The sequence below is a fragment of the Scyliorhinus canicula genome, chromosome 5 (genome assembly GCF_902713615.1).
Source record: "Scyliorhinus canicula chromosome 5, sScyCan1.1, whole genome shotgun sequence".
NCBI lineage: Eukaryota > Metazoa > Chordata > Chondrichthyes > Carcharhiniformes > Scyliorhinidae > Scyliorhinus > Scyliorhinus canicula.
This window is the reverse complement of record NC_052150.1, coordinates 153,268,430-153,284,407: the sequence shown is the minus strand read 5'-3', so window position 1 is coordinate 153,284,407 and position 15,978 is coordinate 153,268,430. Positions and strand designations below refer to the sequence as shown.

General features: G+C 50.0%; 1 protein-coding gene across 6 annotated transcripts in view; it reads left to right on the top strand.

Moving 5' to 3' along the window:
• LOC119966337 (DNA-binding protein SATB1-like) overlaps nt 1–15,978 on the top strand; it is a 169,195-nt gene that overhangs the window by 69,668 nt on the left and 83,549 nt on the right. For all 6 annotated transcript variants that reach the window (XM_038797837.1, XM_038797841.1, XM_038797839.1 and 3 more), the window contains one exon: nt 15,099–15,308. In XM_038797837.1, coding sequence (XP_038653765.1) covers nt 15,099–15,308 — 210 coding nt within the window. The remainder of the gene's footprint in view (nt 1–15,098; nt 15,309–15,978) is intronic.

Below are 15,978 nucleotides of genomic sequence, written 5' to 3'. Positions count from 1 at the left end.
ATCTATCAATGTTTCTTGCAACATCTTGCTCACAACTATACTCTGTTGTTAACAAATTTGAATATAAAACTCACTATTCCTTAATATGTCTTTGTGACAGGGAAGTCTGTAACCAAAATTGGAGACATGGGCCTGGATTTTTCAGTCAGGCCGACTTCAGAGACCTTTAAAAATAGTGGGCGGGATCAGGGTGCTGTTGTCCGAACCCCATTTCTGGCTGTTCCCATTTTTGTGGGCGGGGTGTCAATCACGTAGATGGGAAACTCAAACTCAGTCAAGCCAATTGAAATAAGTGTTGAGTTTAACAGACCACATTTCACCGTTCCAAGGGTCTTTACCCACAGTGTGTGAGTCATTAATTTATGGTGGAAGCACACCGGTTTGTGCAGGGTGAATATGAAGGTCTGTTTAGTGTCATGATAAGTTAAAATGTAGAGCTGCACTGCTTGAGTGTGTTGATTGACAGGCCATCTGGTGTAGCTTAGAATAATCCATGAGCCACCTGTTCCTGCAGTTTCAATAGGTTTCATTGTTGACATTTTTTAATCCAATCGAGGGTTTGAATTCACATTCTGATTGATAGTTAAAGTGACTATTAAAGAATTAGCTGACTTTGATATAGTTAGTGAATAGAGGTTTATTTGTTTTTACATTGACCACTTGAAGGGATTTAACATTTTTGAGTGGGTTTCCTGAATAAAATAAAAACAGCAAGTGCTGGACAAACTCTGCAGGTCTAGCAGCATCTGTCGAGGGAGAAACAGAGTTAACGTTTTGAGTCGAATATCACTCTTCTTTGGAACATATTAGAATTGAAATGGTTCTTTTCACACAGATGCTGCCAGACCTGCTGAGTTTTTCCAGCTCTGTTCTGGTATTTCAGATCTCCAGCATCTGCAATATATTTCTTTTATTTCATGAATGACAATTCCTTTTCTGTATCAGATGTCCCTGAATGAGAGTTCTCTTAGATTGTCAGAAGTTCATTACTTTTTGCATCTCCTGAAGTCTGCCATATTGAGTGAGTGGCTCTGGAGTTGGTATTGGGTTATAATATGAGGAATGGGAGCATGGAGGCGACATGGGGATATGAGGGGCATGGAGGCTTGGTGAGGAATTGGGACTAGAGAATTAACAACCTTTACTTATGCCAAAGCTTTGGAGAATCGAGGCAGGCCTTCAAACCAGCCTCCGGTTCTGTAAGCAGCATTTCTACTATTAATTCCTCTTTGTGTTTGCTGACCTTTCCTTTCCTCTCTCTCGGCAATTCCTTTATTTTCTCAAAGAGGGTATCCATTCTTCCTTTTTTGGTACCTCTTCCCATTTCTCTGCACTGCTCCCTCTAGTAGCTCTCTCATGCCTGGTCAGCCTCTCTTCTCAGAAGATGATTATTGGCACAAAGAACTCAGAGTAGAACTCTCTAGCAGTCATACTGCTTCCCGTCCCCCAGTGGGTTTTCCTGAGATAGAGGTGGCTTGCCATCACCTGCTGCCAGGAGCTTCCAGTCCTGCCTAAGTTGATGGTGATTTACATTCGTTGCCCATGCCAATGTTGAGGAACCAGCAGTGGGGTTGACTCTGATTGGACCGGGAGATCCCGCCAGCGGGAACAGCTGGAGAATTCCACCCATGGAGCTAGATTAGCAATGGCAAAGAATGCATTCTCCAAACATAAAGGGCACAATTTTCCAAAAATATGATAGTGTGTCAGATTCTGACTGAAAGGCAGCATGTTTCTCTCCAGATGCACAGCCTGGTTTTCTGACTAGGGGCTGGATTCTCCATTGCCCAACATCAGTAGCTGGTTTCCCAATCCAGCAGGGAATGGAGCATTGACCGAAAAATGGGATTGACGTCTGTTCAGATGCTCAGGTCCCCCTGCCGCTGACACCGGCAATGAGCAACACGGCCCATGCCAGTGGCACCATGCAAATCTAATTAACGGGCTGGTAGCCTAAATCACCAACCCCCCCATAATGCTACAGCCCCCTCAATCAGGAATTATGTGGATATAAATTGGTGCAAGCATTTACAAGCAGGGCCTGGGCGCCATTGACGTTGAGGGGAAGCAAGGAGGTAACCAACCTTTCAAACTTTTTGGTCTTGATGTGGGGTGTATGCCTGGACATCGGGGTGTAGCAGGGAATCACTTGGTGGCAAGTACGTGGACTCGGGGTGTCCCCTTTGGGATTGGGGTCCCCTGGCTGAGTCCCCTATTGCCTCCTACATTCATTTAAACCCACTCCCTAGATGCAACTGGATGTTGAGACTGCTGACAGTATCCTACAAATACTCTGAGGGCTTCTGGTCATGTGGCAACCCACCCAACCCGCCCATCAGGAAACCCTCATATCCCAAAGTATCATCAAGGGGATGGACATGTCCATGCTCCTCAGAAGCACAGCCCACAGGAGAGGAAGCAGGAAGTTAGCAAGCTCACCCCAAACATAGGACATATGTACCGCGGCCACTGGAACCCTCCCTTGCACTCAGCCCCACTCAAAGTAAAAGCCTCACCAGTGATATTATCAGCGAGCCCACCGCTGACGATCAGGAGATGTCTCTAAGCCCTTCATGTCCACAGCATCCCTGATCCCATCCATCCTATCCCCAGACAGGAAACCTGACGAGCTCCCTGTCACAACCTGTGTGTAAAGCCCCAGCTCCACATAACATTGATGCTAAGGTCCCATTAAACACATAAATCCCTCACGCACCCCACATCTGTAGGACCTACCCCACACCAGGCTCCTAGCATGGAGGCCAATGGCTGCATAGTATGAAGGTCTTCACCACATAGCCAGTTGCCATCCTCCTTGTGGGATAGCACAAAGGCCCACCCAGTGAGGAGACACACTGGAAGAAACAGGACAGGGGCTAAGAGCCTATCGCTAACATCATTTGCAGCAGCCACCAGTAGCCATGTTGACAGGGATGGATGGTGAGGGCGGGGGCTTATCACATCACAGGTCGGGTGGCAGTCACTGATGGGGACAGGGGTGCAGTATGAATCACATAATCTCAAAGGGGCCGGGGAAGGATGTAAGGTGGCACAGCAGTACAACTCGGGGACCATGTAACCTGGTGGCATTGGATGGTCAAATAAATCCTCATCTTGCTGACATACTCTGATTATTCCTGCTTGCCTTAAAGTGACATGCCCAATAATCATCCATGGACTAAAAATGTAATGGCAAAAATAAAAGAAAGGGAATTAACAGGACATCAGCTGCACATCACACACGTCTATGCTGCGTACATCCTGGCACACCCGTCGCTTCCCGACAACTTCAAGGCTCCTCCTCGGGCGAGGGGTTGGCTAGTGAGCAACAAGGGTTACCCTCTGAGGTCATAGCTAATGGCGCCTGTGCGGAGAACCCAAACTGAAGCGGAAAACCGTTATAGTGACACTGACACACCAACCTGAGGCGCCATCAAGTGGTGCATCAGCATGCTCAAGATGTGCTTCTGCTGCCTGGCGGGGCACTCCAATACAGCACCCAGAGGATCTAGAGCATCGTGGTGGCCTGCTGCATACTTCATAACATTAAGCAGCAGAGGGGCGGCATGCTGGAAGAGGAGGAACAGAGTATGTCAGCAAGATGAAGATTTCCTTGACCATCCAATGCCACCAGGTTACATGGTCCCCGAGCTGTACTGCTGTGCCACCCTACATCCTTCACCGGCCCTTTGGGATTATGGGATTCATACTGCACCCCTGTCCCCATCAGTGACTAGCACTCGGCCTGTGATGTGATAAGCCTCCACCCTCACCATCCATCCCTGTCAACATGGGTACTGGTGGTTGCTGCAAATGATGTTAGCGATAGGCTCTTAGCCCTCTTCTCATCTGAAGAGGAGAACTAGGATGGTCTCCAGGAAGATCTGGGCATGGAGCCGGAACTGGCACGGCAGGCCAGCTAGGGTTGCCGTACACGGACAACCTCATCACCGTCCACTTCACCTACTTGCAGGCCTAGTCAGTGACAGCTTCACACCCCCTTCCCCTACTTCCAATCCACCATCCCCCTCTCAACATTTTCCTCTCCTTTTGCCCATTCACCCCTTCCCTCTCCCTTATTGCATCCACCCGTTCCCTCTGCCTTAGTCCTTCACTCCACCTTCCTTGTAGTCTTTCACCCCTTCCCATTATCGAAGCTTCCCCTCCCCCTCTCAAGGGTCATACCAGCATCGCTGTGAGGTGTCCTCATTGCCTGACAAAGTCTGACGCTTGTCTTAAAGATAACATACTATCTGGCCAGATGATCCCTGCATGTGTGCTGGCAATTCCTTCTCATGGGTCAAGCACGTTGGATGGAAGTTGCGGGAGATGGTGAATGGTTAGGGCTCACTCACTGAGGGTGCTGTCACACAAGGTGTTCTCACACTGCTGCCCCAATGCCCTGCCACTTCCCGGTGAGGTTGTAACTATGTGAGACATTCATGTGCCATGAGTGCCCTCTGCCCTGTGATGCCCTTGCCGTGTGTCTCCTGGAGGGCCTGGACCTGGATGGGCCTGGCCAACTTTCGGGTGTCACAGGTGACAACGTGTCACCTGTTTTGCCTGCTGAGCAAGAGATGGGCCTGTGTCAGATGGGAGGGATTCGGAAGAGCTGAGGTGCTCCAGCACCTCCCCTGTAGACCCCATCACTTCCTCCTTCCTCGGGGTGCTTGCTGACTCCTAGGCTACTCCACGGGATGGAGGGGAGACTGGAGTGAACTCCAGAAGTGCCACTGTGGGTCCTGTGGCCCGCCATTATCTGAATCATGGTCTCGGTGCCCTCAGCCATGCCGCACTGAAAATGTGTTATGTCCCCCAGTGATGAGTCATGTCCTTCACTGCCTCGAACATGTCCATCTGGGACTGTTTCATATCCTTCTCTGCCCCTGTCATGTTCCTCTGTGGTTGGCTAAGGTCAGTCAGCGCCCAGTCAATGCTCTTGATTCCCTCAGTTATGACCTTTTGCGAATGAGCCAATCTCTGGAGTGCTGCAGCAATGTCCATCTGCGTCCAGGACATATCTGCTTGTGACTGAACTCTCCTGTCCTGCACTTCAACCATCGATAGCACAGCGTGCCCCAAGCCTTAGACGCCCTGACACATAGCCCTGGTGTCTTGCCCCAGGCCTTCCATCACAATGCCATCCTTTCAGTGGTGGCCTGAGTGCCACACATTGTCAATGCCATCTCAAGCGCCTGAAGGTGACTGGATCCTCCAGATGTACTTAGGCACTGGAAAGCCGCTGACACCCCCTCCTGTAGATTCCAGCTCTGTGTCTGCATCTGTACAAGTAATTGGATCATCTTTTCCAGAAGTATAACATCTATCTGGGCAACAGCTATTCCCTGGGATCAGACATCGCTCCGTCCGTCTGCTCCCTCTGGCGTCCTTAACTCCACCTTATATGCTGCAGCATGTAAGTGATGCTGACCAGAGGGTGACCCAGGAGCCTGATCGCTAGCATTACTGACCGAGATGACAGTCTCTGTGATGATGGACGGTGTAGGTGAAAGCAGTGGGGAGACAACGGTGTATCGCCTTGAGTGGTGCTCCAGGGTGTTCTGAGGGTCTGGATGGGGGGGCTTCATACAAGGTGGCCTGGCCTCATCTGATGGTAATCTTAGGAAGGATTGGTCTGTGGGAGACAGATGACTCACTTTGCTATAGAGACATCTGTGTTGCATTGGACTCTTGTTTGGCACATGCCAAACTCCATTGCAGCCATTGTCCTCCACTTGGCCCCCTGCATGAGTTGTAAGGCTCTTTCCTCTGAGGGAGTGTGGTCCCAAATATCTGGCATGTCCCCTCCCTTCCTCTGGCATTCCTGGCAATTATCGGCTGCTTTAACCTTGGGGACACAGAAAAGACATAGTGAGATGCTGGGACACAAGTTCAGTAGTGGGGGGGGGGGGGGGGCGTTGTAGCTCGTGCTATGAGTTTGCAAGGTGGCGCAACCATCAATTCACTCGAGACAAGAGTAGAAGTAAACCGTGGCTTTAATCAACTTAGAACAGTGCCTGCCTGCGACTGATCCAATACTGAGAACTGCCTACAGGTCGACTGCTCTTTATACTTCCCATCAAGGGGAGGAGCCATGGGCGGGGCCCATAGATGCCCCAACATGTTACCCTATGGATAATGCCATACAACGGCCCATAGGAGAAGCCCACAAGGGCAACAGCACAGCACAGATTCAAATACAAGGGCAACAGCACAGATACAAATACAATGGTGGATTATTGGCATAATACATTCATCACATTCACCCCCTGTTAAAGAAATGAAGTCTGGCGGGGGTGACGGTTTCAAACGTTCAGCCGGTCCGGTGCACGGATTGTGCGCTGTGATCGCCAAAGCTCTGGCGTTGTTGCTGGCCCGGGTGTCGAACTCGTCCGTGCTGGCATCGGTAGTGAGGGCACCGGTGCAGGTACAGACATGGACTCCAGGAGCGTCTCTTCTGGAGATTCATTCCTGTGGATCGGTGAAAGGGGGATGGCGGGCGGGAGGGAGCGCGAGAGCCATATAGGGGTGGGGGCGCTGGTCATGTTAGGTGGGGCGGGATATGGTGGAGGGGCGGTGGTGGTGGTGGTTGAACCGGCGGGCGCCAGGTCCCGGAGGGAGATCGTATCCTGTCGGCCATCGGGGTGTTCAATATAAGCGTACAGGGGGTTGGAGTGTGGGAGCTGGACCCTCCCTACCAGAGGATCGGACTTATGGGGCGGAATTCTCCGCAGGGGGCCGAATTCGTGAAGGCCATCGTGAACTCGGCCAAGGTTCACGGCGGACTTGGAGCCCGCTCCCCGCACCTAATTCACCCCCGTCCGGGGGGCTAGGAGCAGGCCTCCGTCTTTCTCGGCAGCTACCTCGTCACGCCGAGAATGTGGTCATCCGCGCATGCGCGGGTTGTCTGTTCCAACCCGCGCATGCGCGAATGACTTCATCACGCAGACGGCACGAACCCGCGCATGCGTGGTGGCCGTCTTTCTCCTCAGCCGCCCGGCAAGACGTGGCGGCTTGATCTTGCCGGGCGGCGGAGGTGAAAGAGTGCGTCCATTTTGGACGCTGGCTTGACGATCGGTGGACACCGATCGCGGGCCTGTCCCCTCCCGAGCACAGTCGCGGTGCTCCCATCCCAATCGGGCCCCTGGATGCCCCAAACGGGCATCTGGCGCCCGTTTCACGAATGCAGCGACCAGGTGAAACGGGCATGAAGGACCGGCCGCTCGGCCCATCGGGCTCGGAGAATCGCCGATTGCCGTTGAAAAAGGCGTGCGCCGATTTTTCCAAGCCGGGGGGGAGAATCGGTGGGGGCGCCAGGGGGTCGTAAAAAATGACGGAACGCCCTTCCACGATTCTCCCACGCCACGTGGGGAGCGGAGAATTCCGCCCATGGTTCCTGACGTGCTTTCTTAGTAGGACTGGCCCCGGTGTCTTCAGCCAGGATGGAAGCGAGGCCACTGAGGTGGATCTTCTAGGGAAAACAAATAGGTGGTTATGAGGGTCTCGTTTGTGGCTGTGCAAAGTAGGGACCTAATAGAGTGGAGCACATCGGGGAGGCCCTCCTGCCAGTGGGAAACTGGGAGATTCCAGGACCGCAGGGTCAGTAGGACCGTCTTCCAGGCCGTTACGTTCTCCCTCTCCACCTGCCCGTTTCCCCTGGGGTTATAACTGGTAGTCCTGCTCGAGGTGATGTCCTTACTGAGCAGGTACTGACGCAGTTTGTCGCTCATGAACGACGAGCCCCGGTCACTGTGGACCTAATTGGGGAAACCAAACAGGGTGAAGACACTATGTAGGGCTTTAATGACGGTGGACGTGGTCATGTCGGGGCAAGGGATTGCAAAGGGGAAGTGGGAGAACTCATCAATAATATTGAGGAAATATGTATTGTGGTTATTGGAAGGGGGGGGCTCTTTGAAATCGATACTGAGGCGCTCAAAGGGCTGGGATGCCTTTACCAGGTGGGCCTTATCTGGTCGATAGAAGTGCGGTTTACACTCCGCACAGATCTGGCAGTCCCTGGTCATGGCTTTGACCTCCTCGGTGGAGTAGGACAGGTTGCGGGCCTTGATATAGTGGTTAAACCGGGTGACCCCCGGGTGGCCGAGGTCATTGTGGATAGCCCGTAGTCGGTCATCTTTCACGCTGGCGCCTGTGCCACGGGACAGGGCATCTGGGGGCTCATTGAGCTTCCCAGGACAATATACTGTATCGTAATTATAGGTGGAGAGTTTGATCCTCCACCTCAAGATCTTATCATTCTTGATTTTACCCCGCTTCGTTTTGTCGAACATGAAGGCTACCGATCATTGGTCGGTGATGAGGGTAAACCTCCTACCAGCGAGGTAGTGCCTCCAGTGCCGTACGGCTTCCACGATGGCTTGGGCCTCCTTCTCGACTGAGGAGTGCTGAATTTCGGAGGTGGTGTGTGTGCGCGAAAAAAACGTTACCGGTCTGCCTGCTTGATTGAGGATAGCGGCGAGAGCGACCTCTGATGCGTCGCTCTCCACTTGGAAGGGGACGGACTCGTCCACCGAGCGCATCGCGGCTTTGGCGATATCGGCCTTGATGCAGCTGAAGGCCTGGCGGGCCTCAATTGCCAGTGGGAAGATGGTGGCCTTTATTAGTGGGTGGGCTTTGTCCGCATGTTGGGGACCCACTGGCCATAATATGAAACGAACCCGAGGCACCTCTTCAGGACCTTGGGGCAGTGGGGGAGGGGAAGTTGCAGGAGGGGGCGCATATGGTCAGGGTCGGATCCTATTACCCGTTTTCCACGACGTAGCCGAGGATGGCTAGTCTGGTTGCATTTCTCCTTGTTGTACGTGAGGTTTAGGGTTTGGGCGGTTTGGAGAAATCTGTGGAGGTTGGCGTCGTGGTCCTGCTGATCATGGCCGCAGATGGTGACATTGTCCAAGTACGGAAATGTGGCCCGCAGCCCGTACTGGTCCACCATTCGGTTCATTGTTCTTTGGAACACCGAAACCCCGTTCATGACGCCAAAGGGGACCTGGAGGAAGTGGAAAAGGCGGCCGTCTGCCTCAAAAGCCGTGTAATGGCGGTCCTCAGGGGGGATTGAGAGCTGGTGGTACGCAGACTTCAGATCCACCGTGGAGTACACCCGGTAGTGTGCGATCTGGTTTACCATGTCTGCAATCCAGCGAAGGGGTACGCATCGAGTTGCGTGTACCGGTTTATGGTTTGGCTGTAATCTACAACCATCCGGTTCTTTTCCCCGGTCTTGACGACCACCACTTGAGCTCCCCAGGGGCTATTGCTGGCCTCCATGACACCCACCCGCAAGAGTCGCTGAACCTCTGACCAGATAAAAGTCCTGTCCTGTATGCTATACCGCCTGCTTCTGGTGGCGACTGGTTTGCCGTCAGCGGTGAGGTTTGCAAAGAGTGGAGGAGGGTCGACTTTTAGGGTCGCGAGGCTGCATATGGTGAGTGGGGGTAGGGGCCCCCCGAACTTCAGGGTTAGGCTCCTGAGGTTGCACTGGAAATCTAGTCCCAATAGGAGAGGAGCGCAGAGGTCTGGGAGCACATATAATTTAAAATTGGTGTACTCGGCGCCCTGTATTGCTAAGATTGCGGTAGTGCACCCTCGGATTTGGACCGAGTGCGACCCAGAGGCGAGGGAGATGGTTTGGTGCGCCGGGAAAATTGTGAGCGAGCAGCGTCTTACCATGTCCGGGTGAATGAACCTCTCTGTGCTCCCGGAGTCGAAAAGGCAAGGTGTCTCGTGCCCGTTTACCCGGATGGTCATCATAGAGCTCTGGAGGTGCTTGGGTCGCGACTGGTCCAGGGTGACCACGCTGAGTTGCGGGTAGCCGGCGTGGTCAGAGGTGCTGGGGCGGCTCCGCGATGGCTGCCCTTGTTGATCGTACGCGTCGAGCGGCGTAGCAGATGGCGGCCAAGATGGCGGCCCCTGTTGGTCGAGCGTGGCGGGCGGTGAGGAAGATGGCGTCCAACATGGCGGACCACATGGATCTCAAGTGGCCGGCCTCGTGGAGGAGGATGGCCAAGATGGCGGCCCATGTGAGTCGCACGTGCTGTGAGGGCTGGAAGATGGCTGCCCCCACAGATAGCACAAGGCTGATGGCGCGTCTGCAGGGGGTGGAGTGGTCAGACAAGCTGCCACACTGCGGTGTCTGTGGGCCTGTGAGTCTGAGGATCGGGCCTGTGAGTTAGAGTTTTGGACCTGGCCAGGCAAACTTTGGCGAAATGTCCTTTTCTCCTGCAGCTGCTGCAGATCGCGTTACGGGCCGGGCAGTGCTGCCGAGGGTGTTGGGACTGGCCGCAGAAATAGCAGTGGCAGGGTAGCCCCCCGTGATGGGCGGGTGGCTGCGCGGCACAGGCCTGGGGTAGTCTTTGGTCAGGGGTCCATGAGGGGGTCACATGGTCAGCCGGGAACGCGTTAAGGCTCAGGAATGCTACTTCCAGAGAGGAGGCTAACTTTACCGTCTGATCCAGGTCGCCCCCTTTTCGAGTAGGCGGTGTCTCACATAGTTGGACCGGACTCCCGCCACGTAGACGTCTCGGACGGCGAGTTCCATATGTTGAGTGGCCGTAACGGCCTGGTAGTTGCAGCTGCGTGCGAGGACTTTGAGGTCGCGTAGGTAGTCTTCTAACGATTCTCTGGGCCGCTGGCGGTGAGTGGTGAGGATGTGTCGCACGTAGACCTCGTTCACGGGCCGTACATAGAGGAGTTCGAGCATTGCGAGGGCATCTGCGTAGGAGGAGGCCCCGTTGAGTTGAACAGAGATTCGATAGCTCACCCGTACGTGGAGCAGGCTCAGCTTCTGTTCGTCGGTGATGGAAGGCGTGAAGAAGGCTGCGAGATAGGCCTTAAAGCAGCGGAGCCACTCCGCAGCCTGCAGATAGAGTTCCAGTCGGTCAGGTTTGAGGGCCGATTCCATAGTTGCGTTTAAGTTGATTAAATTGATACGACCATCGATTCACTCGAGCCAAGAGTAGAAGTAAACCGTGGCTTTAATCAACTTAGAACAGTGCCTGCCAGCGACTGACCCAATACTGAGAACTGCCTACAGGTCGACTGCTCTTTATACCTCCCTTCAAGGGGAGGAGCCATGGGCGGAACCCATACATGCCCCAACATGTTCACCTATAGATAATGCCATACACTGGCCCATAGGAGAAGCCCACAAGGGCAACAGCATAGCACAGATACAGATACAAGGGCAACAGCACAGATACAAATACAATGGTGGATTATTGGCATAATACATTCACCACACAAGGCTCCCGGCCAAAGAGGACAAAACATTATCTTGAGGTTTCTTGGGGGCTGGGTTGTAAGGGAGATGGAGGCAGGTGAGTGTTGTTGGCTTCCAGGGTATTGGGGGCAGATGTGAGGAGTGAGGGACAGGAATGATGCCATGGGCACAGAGGTGGATACTCACCTGAGCTGCTCTAAGTAGGTTGTTCACTTCTTATGGCATTGCATACCAGTCCTCTTGGGGAGGTTGGCAGCACTCACAAACTCTGCCCCTCATCCCAGGCCTTATTCAGAATGGAGTCTCCGCCCCATCCTGGGCCAGAGGGTGTCCTTCCTCTCCTTAGCGGTGCCCAGAATTTGATCAATCTCCAACTCCAGGAATCTTGGAGCAAATCTTTTAGCAGCCATTGTCTTGTTGGAATGACAATCTTTGGTAAGTGGAGCGCTTAAAAGCAGCTCCAGCTTGTCAGGCTCTGAATGCGAACCCTGAACCTAGCGAATCTGCACAACAGCGCTGGAAATGGTGCGAGCTGCAAGTGGGCTGTGTGATGGGCATTTGCATATCCTGAATTTCTCCTGGCCGACCTTCCAGCGGAAACATGCAGTTCCTGCGATTCTACACTGATGGCAGCACTTAGTCTCCAGAGCTGAGAATCCAGCCCCAGCTCTGACAAAAAAATCAGGAGACATGATTTGCACCATTGCTTTGGCGAAGCAGGCCTGATAGAGCTGGCAAGCCTGACTCCACGGAGATTGTGGCGGCATCTTTAAACGGCATCTCGATCTGCGAGAAAAACACACTCTCAACATCATAATGCCATGAATGCCATGCCATCATGCCTTTCATGATGGGGGGCATCATTAAAAAATCAGTGAGTACTCTTCCCCTCCCTACCACCCTCCCCATGCGTTTGTCAGCTCGCACCCGTCTTCCCTCCCCAGCACGCATAAAGGGAAGCTCACCTCCCCCAATTTAGGAGGGTTACCCCAATGGCTGTGCCACCTCATTGCCCACCTCAATGCTCCCTGGCACTGCCAGAATGAAATGACCAGCACTGGCTCTGAACCCTGGGGCATCCGCACCCCCACAGTGGTCATTGATGTGCCATCAATTGCACGAGAGACGAGTTGCTTTACAAAAGTTAGGCTTTAATAAACTAGAACTTAGCCCTGCGGTTGTCTACAATAAATTGGACGACCGCCGGGCATTTGACTATTTATACCTCGGCAAGGAGGCGTGGTTAACTCAGCCTCTCGACCAATCGGTAATGGTAAGCCGGTGTTCTGCCCCAATGGCAGACAGGTATGCAAATCATATCACCACAGTCAGCATGACTGATTTTCCCTTTTGAAGACAAGTCGTGAATCATGTGGTGTGACGTCACGCTGCCGGTTCGGAGGATTAAATGTGGGGGAAGCCACGGCTTGAAGCCGGATATTTAAATGGATGTTAACTTATGAAATTCAGGTGCATAGGCTTTCTGGGTGTGAACCTGATCACGTCACCGGCAGGGGACAGGGGAGATCTCAAATCAGAATTTCACTGACGCAAATCCCGTTTGCCCCTCACATGAGATTTAGCGGCCATCCAGTGGATTTGCACCTGTGGCAAACGGACCTGAAAAATCGTGGCCAAAGAAGTGCTCATCAGAGGGATAAGTTTGGATCTTCAGAAAAGAATTATCAAGGCTGTGACCTGGAATGTCTTGATGTCCAAAGCTGAAATGTGGTTCTTGAGAAAAGTCCAGAAAGTTGTGAAATGTGGTTGTGGAGAAGGATGGAGTAGGTCAATGGGAGAGCATACAAAAGAAAAGATAAAGTTCTTAGGACAGTGGAGAACCATGGATAGTCCTGAATATCATCAGGAAAAGACAACAAGGTTGGATTGGCCATATTCTAAGGTATGAGAACTTAATGGAGCAGCGATTGAATGAAGATGAGAGGGATGTAGACCAAGAGGGAGAAAGTGAATGATGATGGTAGACAACTTGAAGTTGAAAATGGGAGGCTCCTATGAGCAACTGAAGAGGAAAATACAAGACCACGAGGCGGGGAGAATGAGTCTGCCTTTAGGTAGACCACAACTAAATTTGTGTAATTTTGGTAATTATGTACTGTGCCAAATTATGTGAATTATAACTTGACTATTGAGCAAATTAAATGCACAATCAGTATTTTGCATACAGATTTTTTTGATGTTTTGTATCGAACTGAAGACTAAGCAGTTAGGATTACATATTCCAATCAATGCAAAGTTCATTTTCAAGCTAATAAACACAATAAAAGTTATCTGTAAAATGGGGTCTAAAGAAACAAAGTGAGTGTGTCAGCACTATATCATTCCATATCCTGACTGGTTGGCTTGATGACAAGTAGACTAACTGATTCCAAATTGTGCACAACGCCCTGTGAAGGATTATCCATCATAGGGTAAAGTGTTAGTATCTCTTCTCTTCAGCATTGCTTGGGCAGCTATTTAAATCCACAGCAGAGTAAAACAATTATCCAAATGTTTGAATTTGCGTAGTTGGTTTCATCACAGTATTTTTTTTTCTTTCATTTAAATGTGATTGCAGCTGTCTCTGTACTGGGAGTCTGGCTTGTAAATCAGTCAGAGTGCACAAATAAATCACGACTGGTGCATTTTCAAATTTATGAAATTGACAAGGCAACAAATGGGCATGGATTGTGTTTTTAATAACTTGGGGGTGTTACTCGAAATTCTGTGCTTCACCCTCTCCTGTTATTGTGAATCTGATAATGGTCATACGTACAGCTGCAACCATCCATAAAGTGGTTAAAAGCACAGTAGCTGATCCAAAGTGAACATTAAAGGTAGTCAGCCATTTTATGCACAGTCAGGTCTGTAGGGAACAAATCTTTTTTTTTTGCAGAATCAGTACTCTTATGGTTTATTTGGCATCTGCTTAGGAGTCAGTGAAGTGTATTCTAACACTAGCTTGGCATCACTTTGCAACAATATGTTACCTGTGCATGAATAAAGTTGATGCATTTATAGAAGCATAAATTATACAAATGTTCCTTTTCGAAAGAAAGCTTGAAAAATATCTTTTGATGTTGACAATACCTGAACAACCAACCTATGTAGCATCAAACGCTGATGTTTACAAACATTTTTATATATAAATATATAAACCCAGTAGAAGTTGTATCCATTTTCATGTGTGGGTATTTTTACAGCATCTGTTAACAGACGGCACTGAAATGCACATTAACATTTACATAGTGAGTGCTCCATACTCATCAGATCGGTGCAGTTGTGACTTCTTTCATGCACATTGTTCCGAAGTGAGGGTAAACAGTTGATTTTATTTTTGCCTTTCCCCTAAATTTTCTTATTGGCATATATTGAAATTTTTAAATGCCTTTTTTTGAGGTAACTCTACTGTTCAAAAGTTGTTAGTGTGACTTTAAAATTGTACTAAGAGTTCAACTTAAGGAAATATTAACTGCTCATAGTAACTAACACTCCTGCGATTGTGTAGACTGCTAAATTGTTCACTCACCATTTCTGTAATATCTTTTCTATTCAGCAGTCCACAATTGTGCAATTGTAGATTTGCATTTGTATGCTTTTTAAAAATCTACGGAGTGATCTCCTATATTCTGGTTTATATCATGAATGTCAGTGCACTGCTAGAGAAGACAGATACAACATTCGGGTTACAATCGAGTCTTTCTTTCAAAGAACCTAATTGAGTATTAATGCATTCTTACTGCCATTGAAGATTCTCACTCTACGTCCAGCACAGCAGTGAGAGAATAATTAGCAGTCCCTAGTCAAATTCAGTTCACAAAAGTACTACTATGACGTTTCTACTTTTTGTTTTACGCAGGGTTTATTGTCTGAAATTCTCAGAAAAGAAGAGGACCCGAAGACTGCCTCGCAGTCTTTGTTGGTCAACCTGAGGGCAATGCAAAATTTTCTAAACCTGCCAGAAGCAGAAAGAGACCGCATTTACCAGGATGAAAGGGAGAGAAGCCTCAATGCAGCCTCAGGGATTGGAACTACACCTTTGATAAGTTCACCTAACCGTACCCAACAGGTAATCATTAAATAAAAATATCCGATTCTGTATTTTTCATGAAACTGGTCCTGAAATTCTACTATCATGCTTTTCGTTCAAGAAAACTTTTTCTTCTTGGTGACGCATTATGGATTTTAATTTTATGATTTAGTATGTTGTTCAGATTATTCAACTTCATAATCTTGAAAGAATAGAATTTTTCAAAATAATTATTGACACCGATACTAGATGTGACAGACTGGAATGCTTCTTGATTTGAAGACAAAAAAAGGAAAATACTCAAGACTAAAAAAGTATTGTACTTGCTTTTTGTACAGGGAAATTATGGATGCATTTTCTGATACTTTTCTCCCAGTGAAGAGCCTTGTTTGACCAGAGAACAAATGGGTGTGGAGGTCAGCATGCCTCATTTGCAGTGCTTTAAATTTATCGATGGTTAATTTTTATGGCCGAATAACCAAGAATGGTGTCAGTCAGGCATCGTCATCTCAATGATTGACCCTCCAATCCATGCTCTTGCCGAGAAAGGCTCCGCACAGGAGGTGGAGGCTCTTTTGTGACTTTTAGGGAACTGATTTACAATGCAGTTCTCTTACCTCTAAACCAAACCTTTTGTGGAGCAAACATTTCCTTTAATTGCTGGCCACGAGATCCTTGGGTGAAATTCATTTGAATAGTCTCAGCCCAG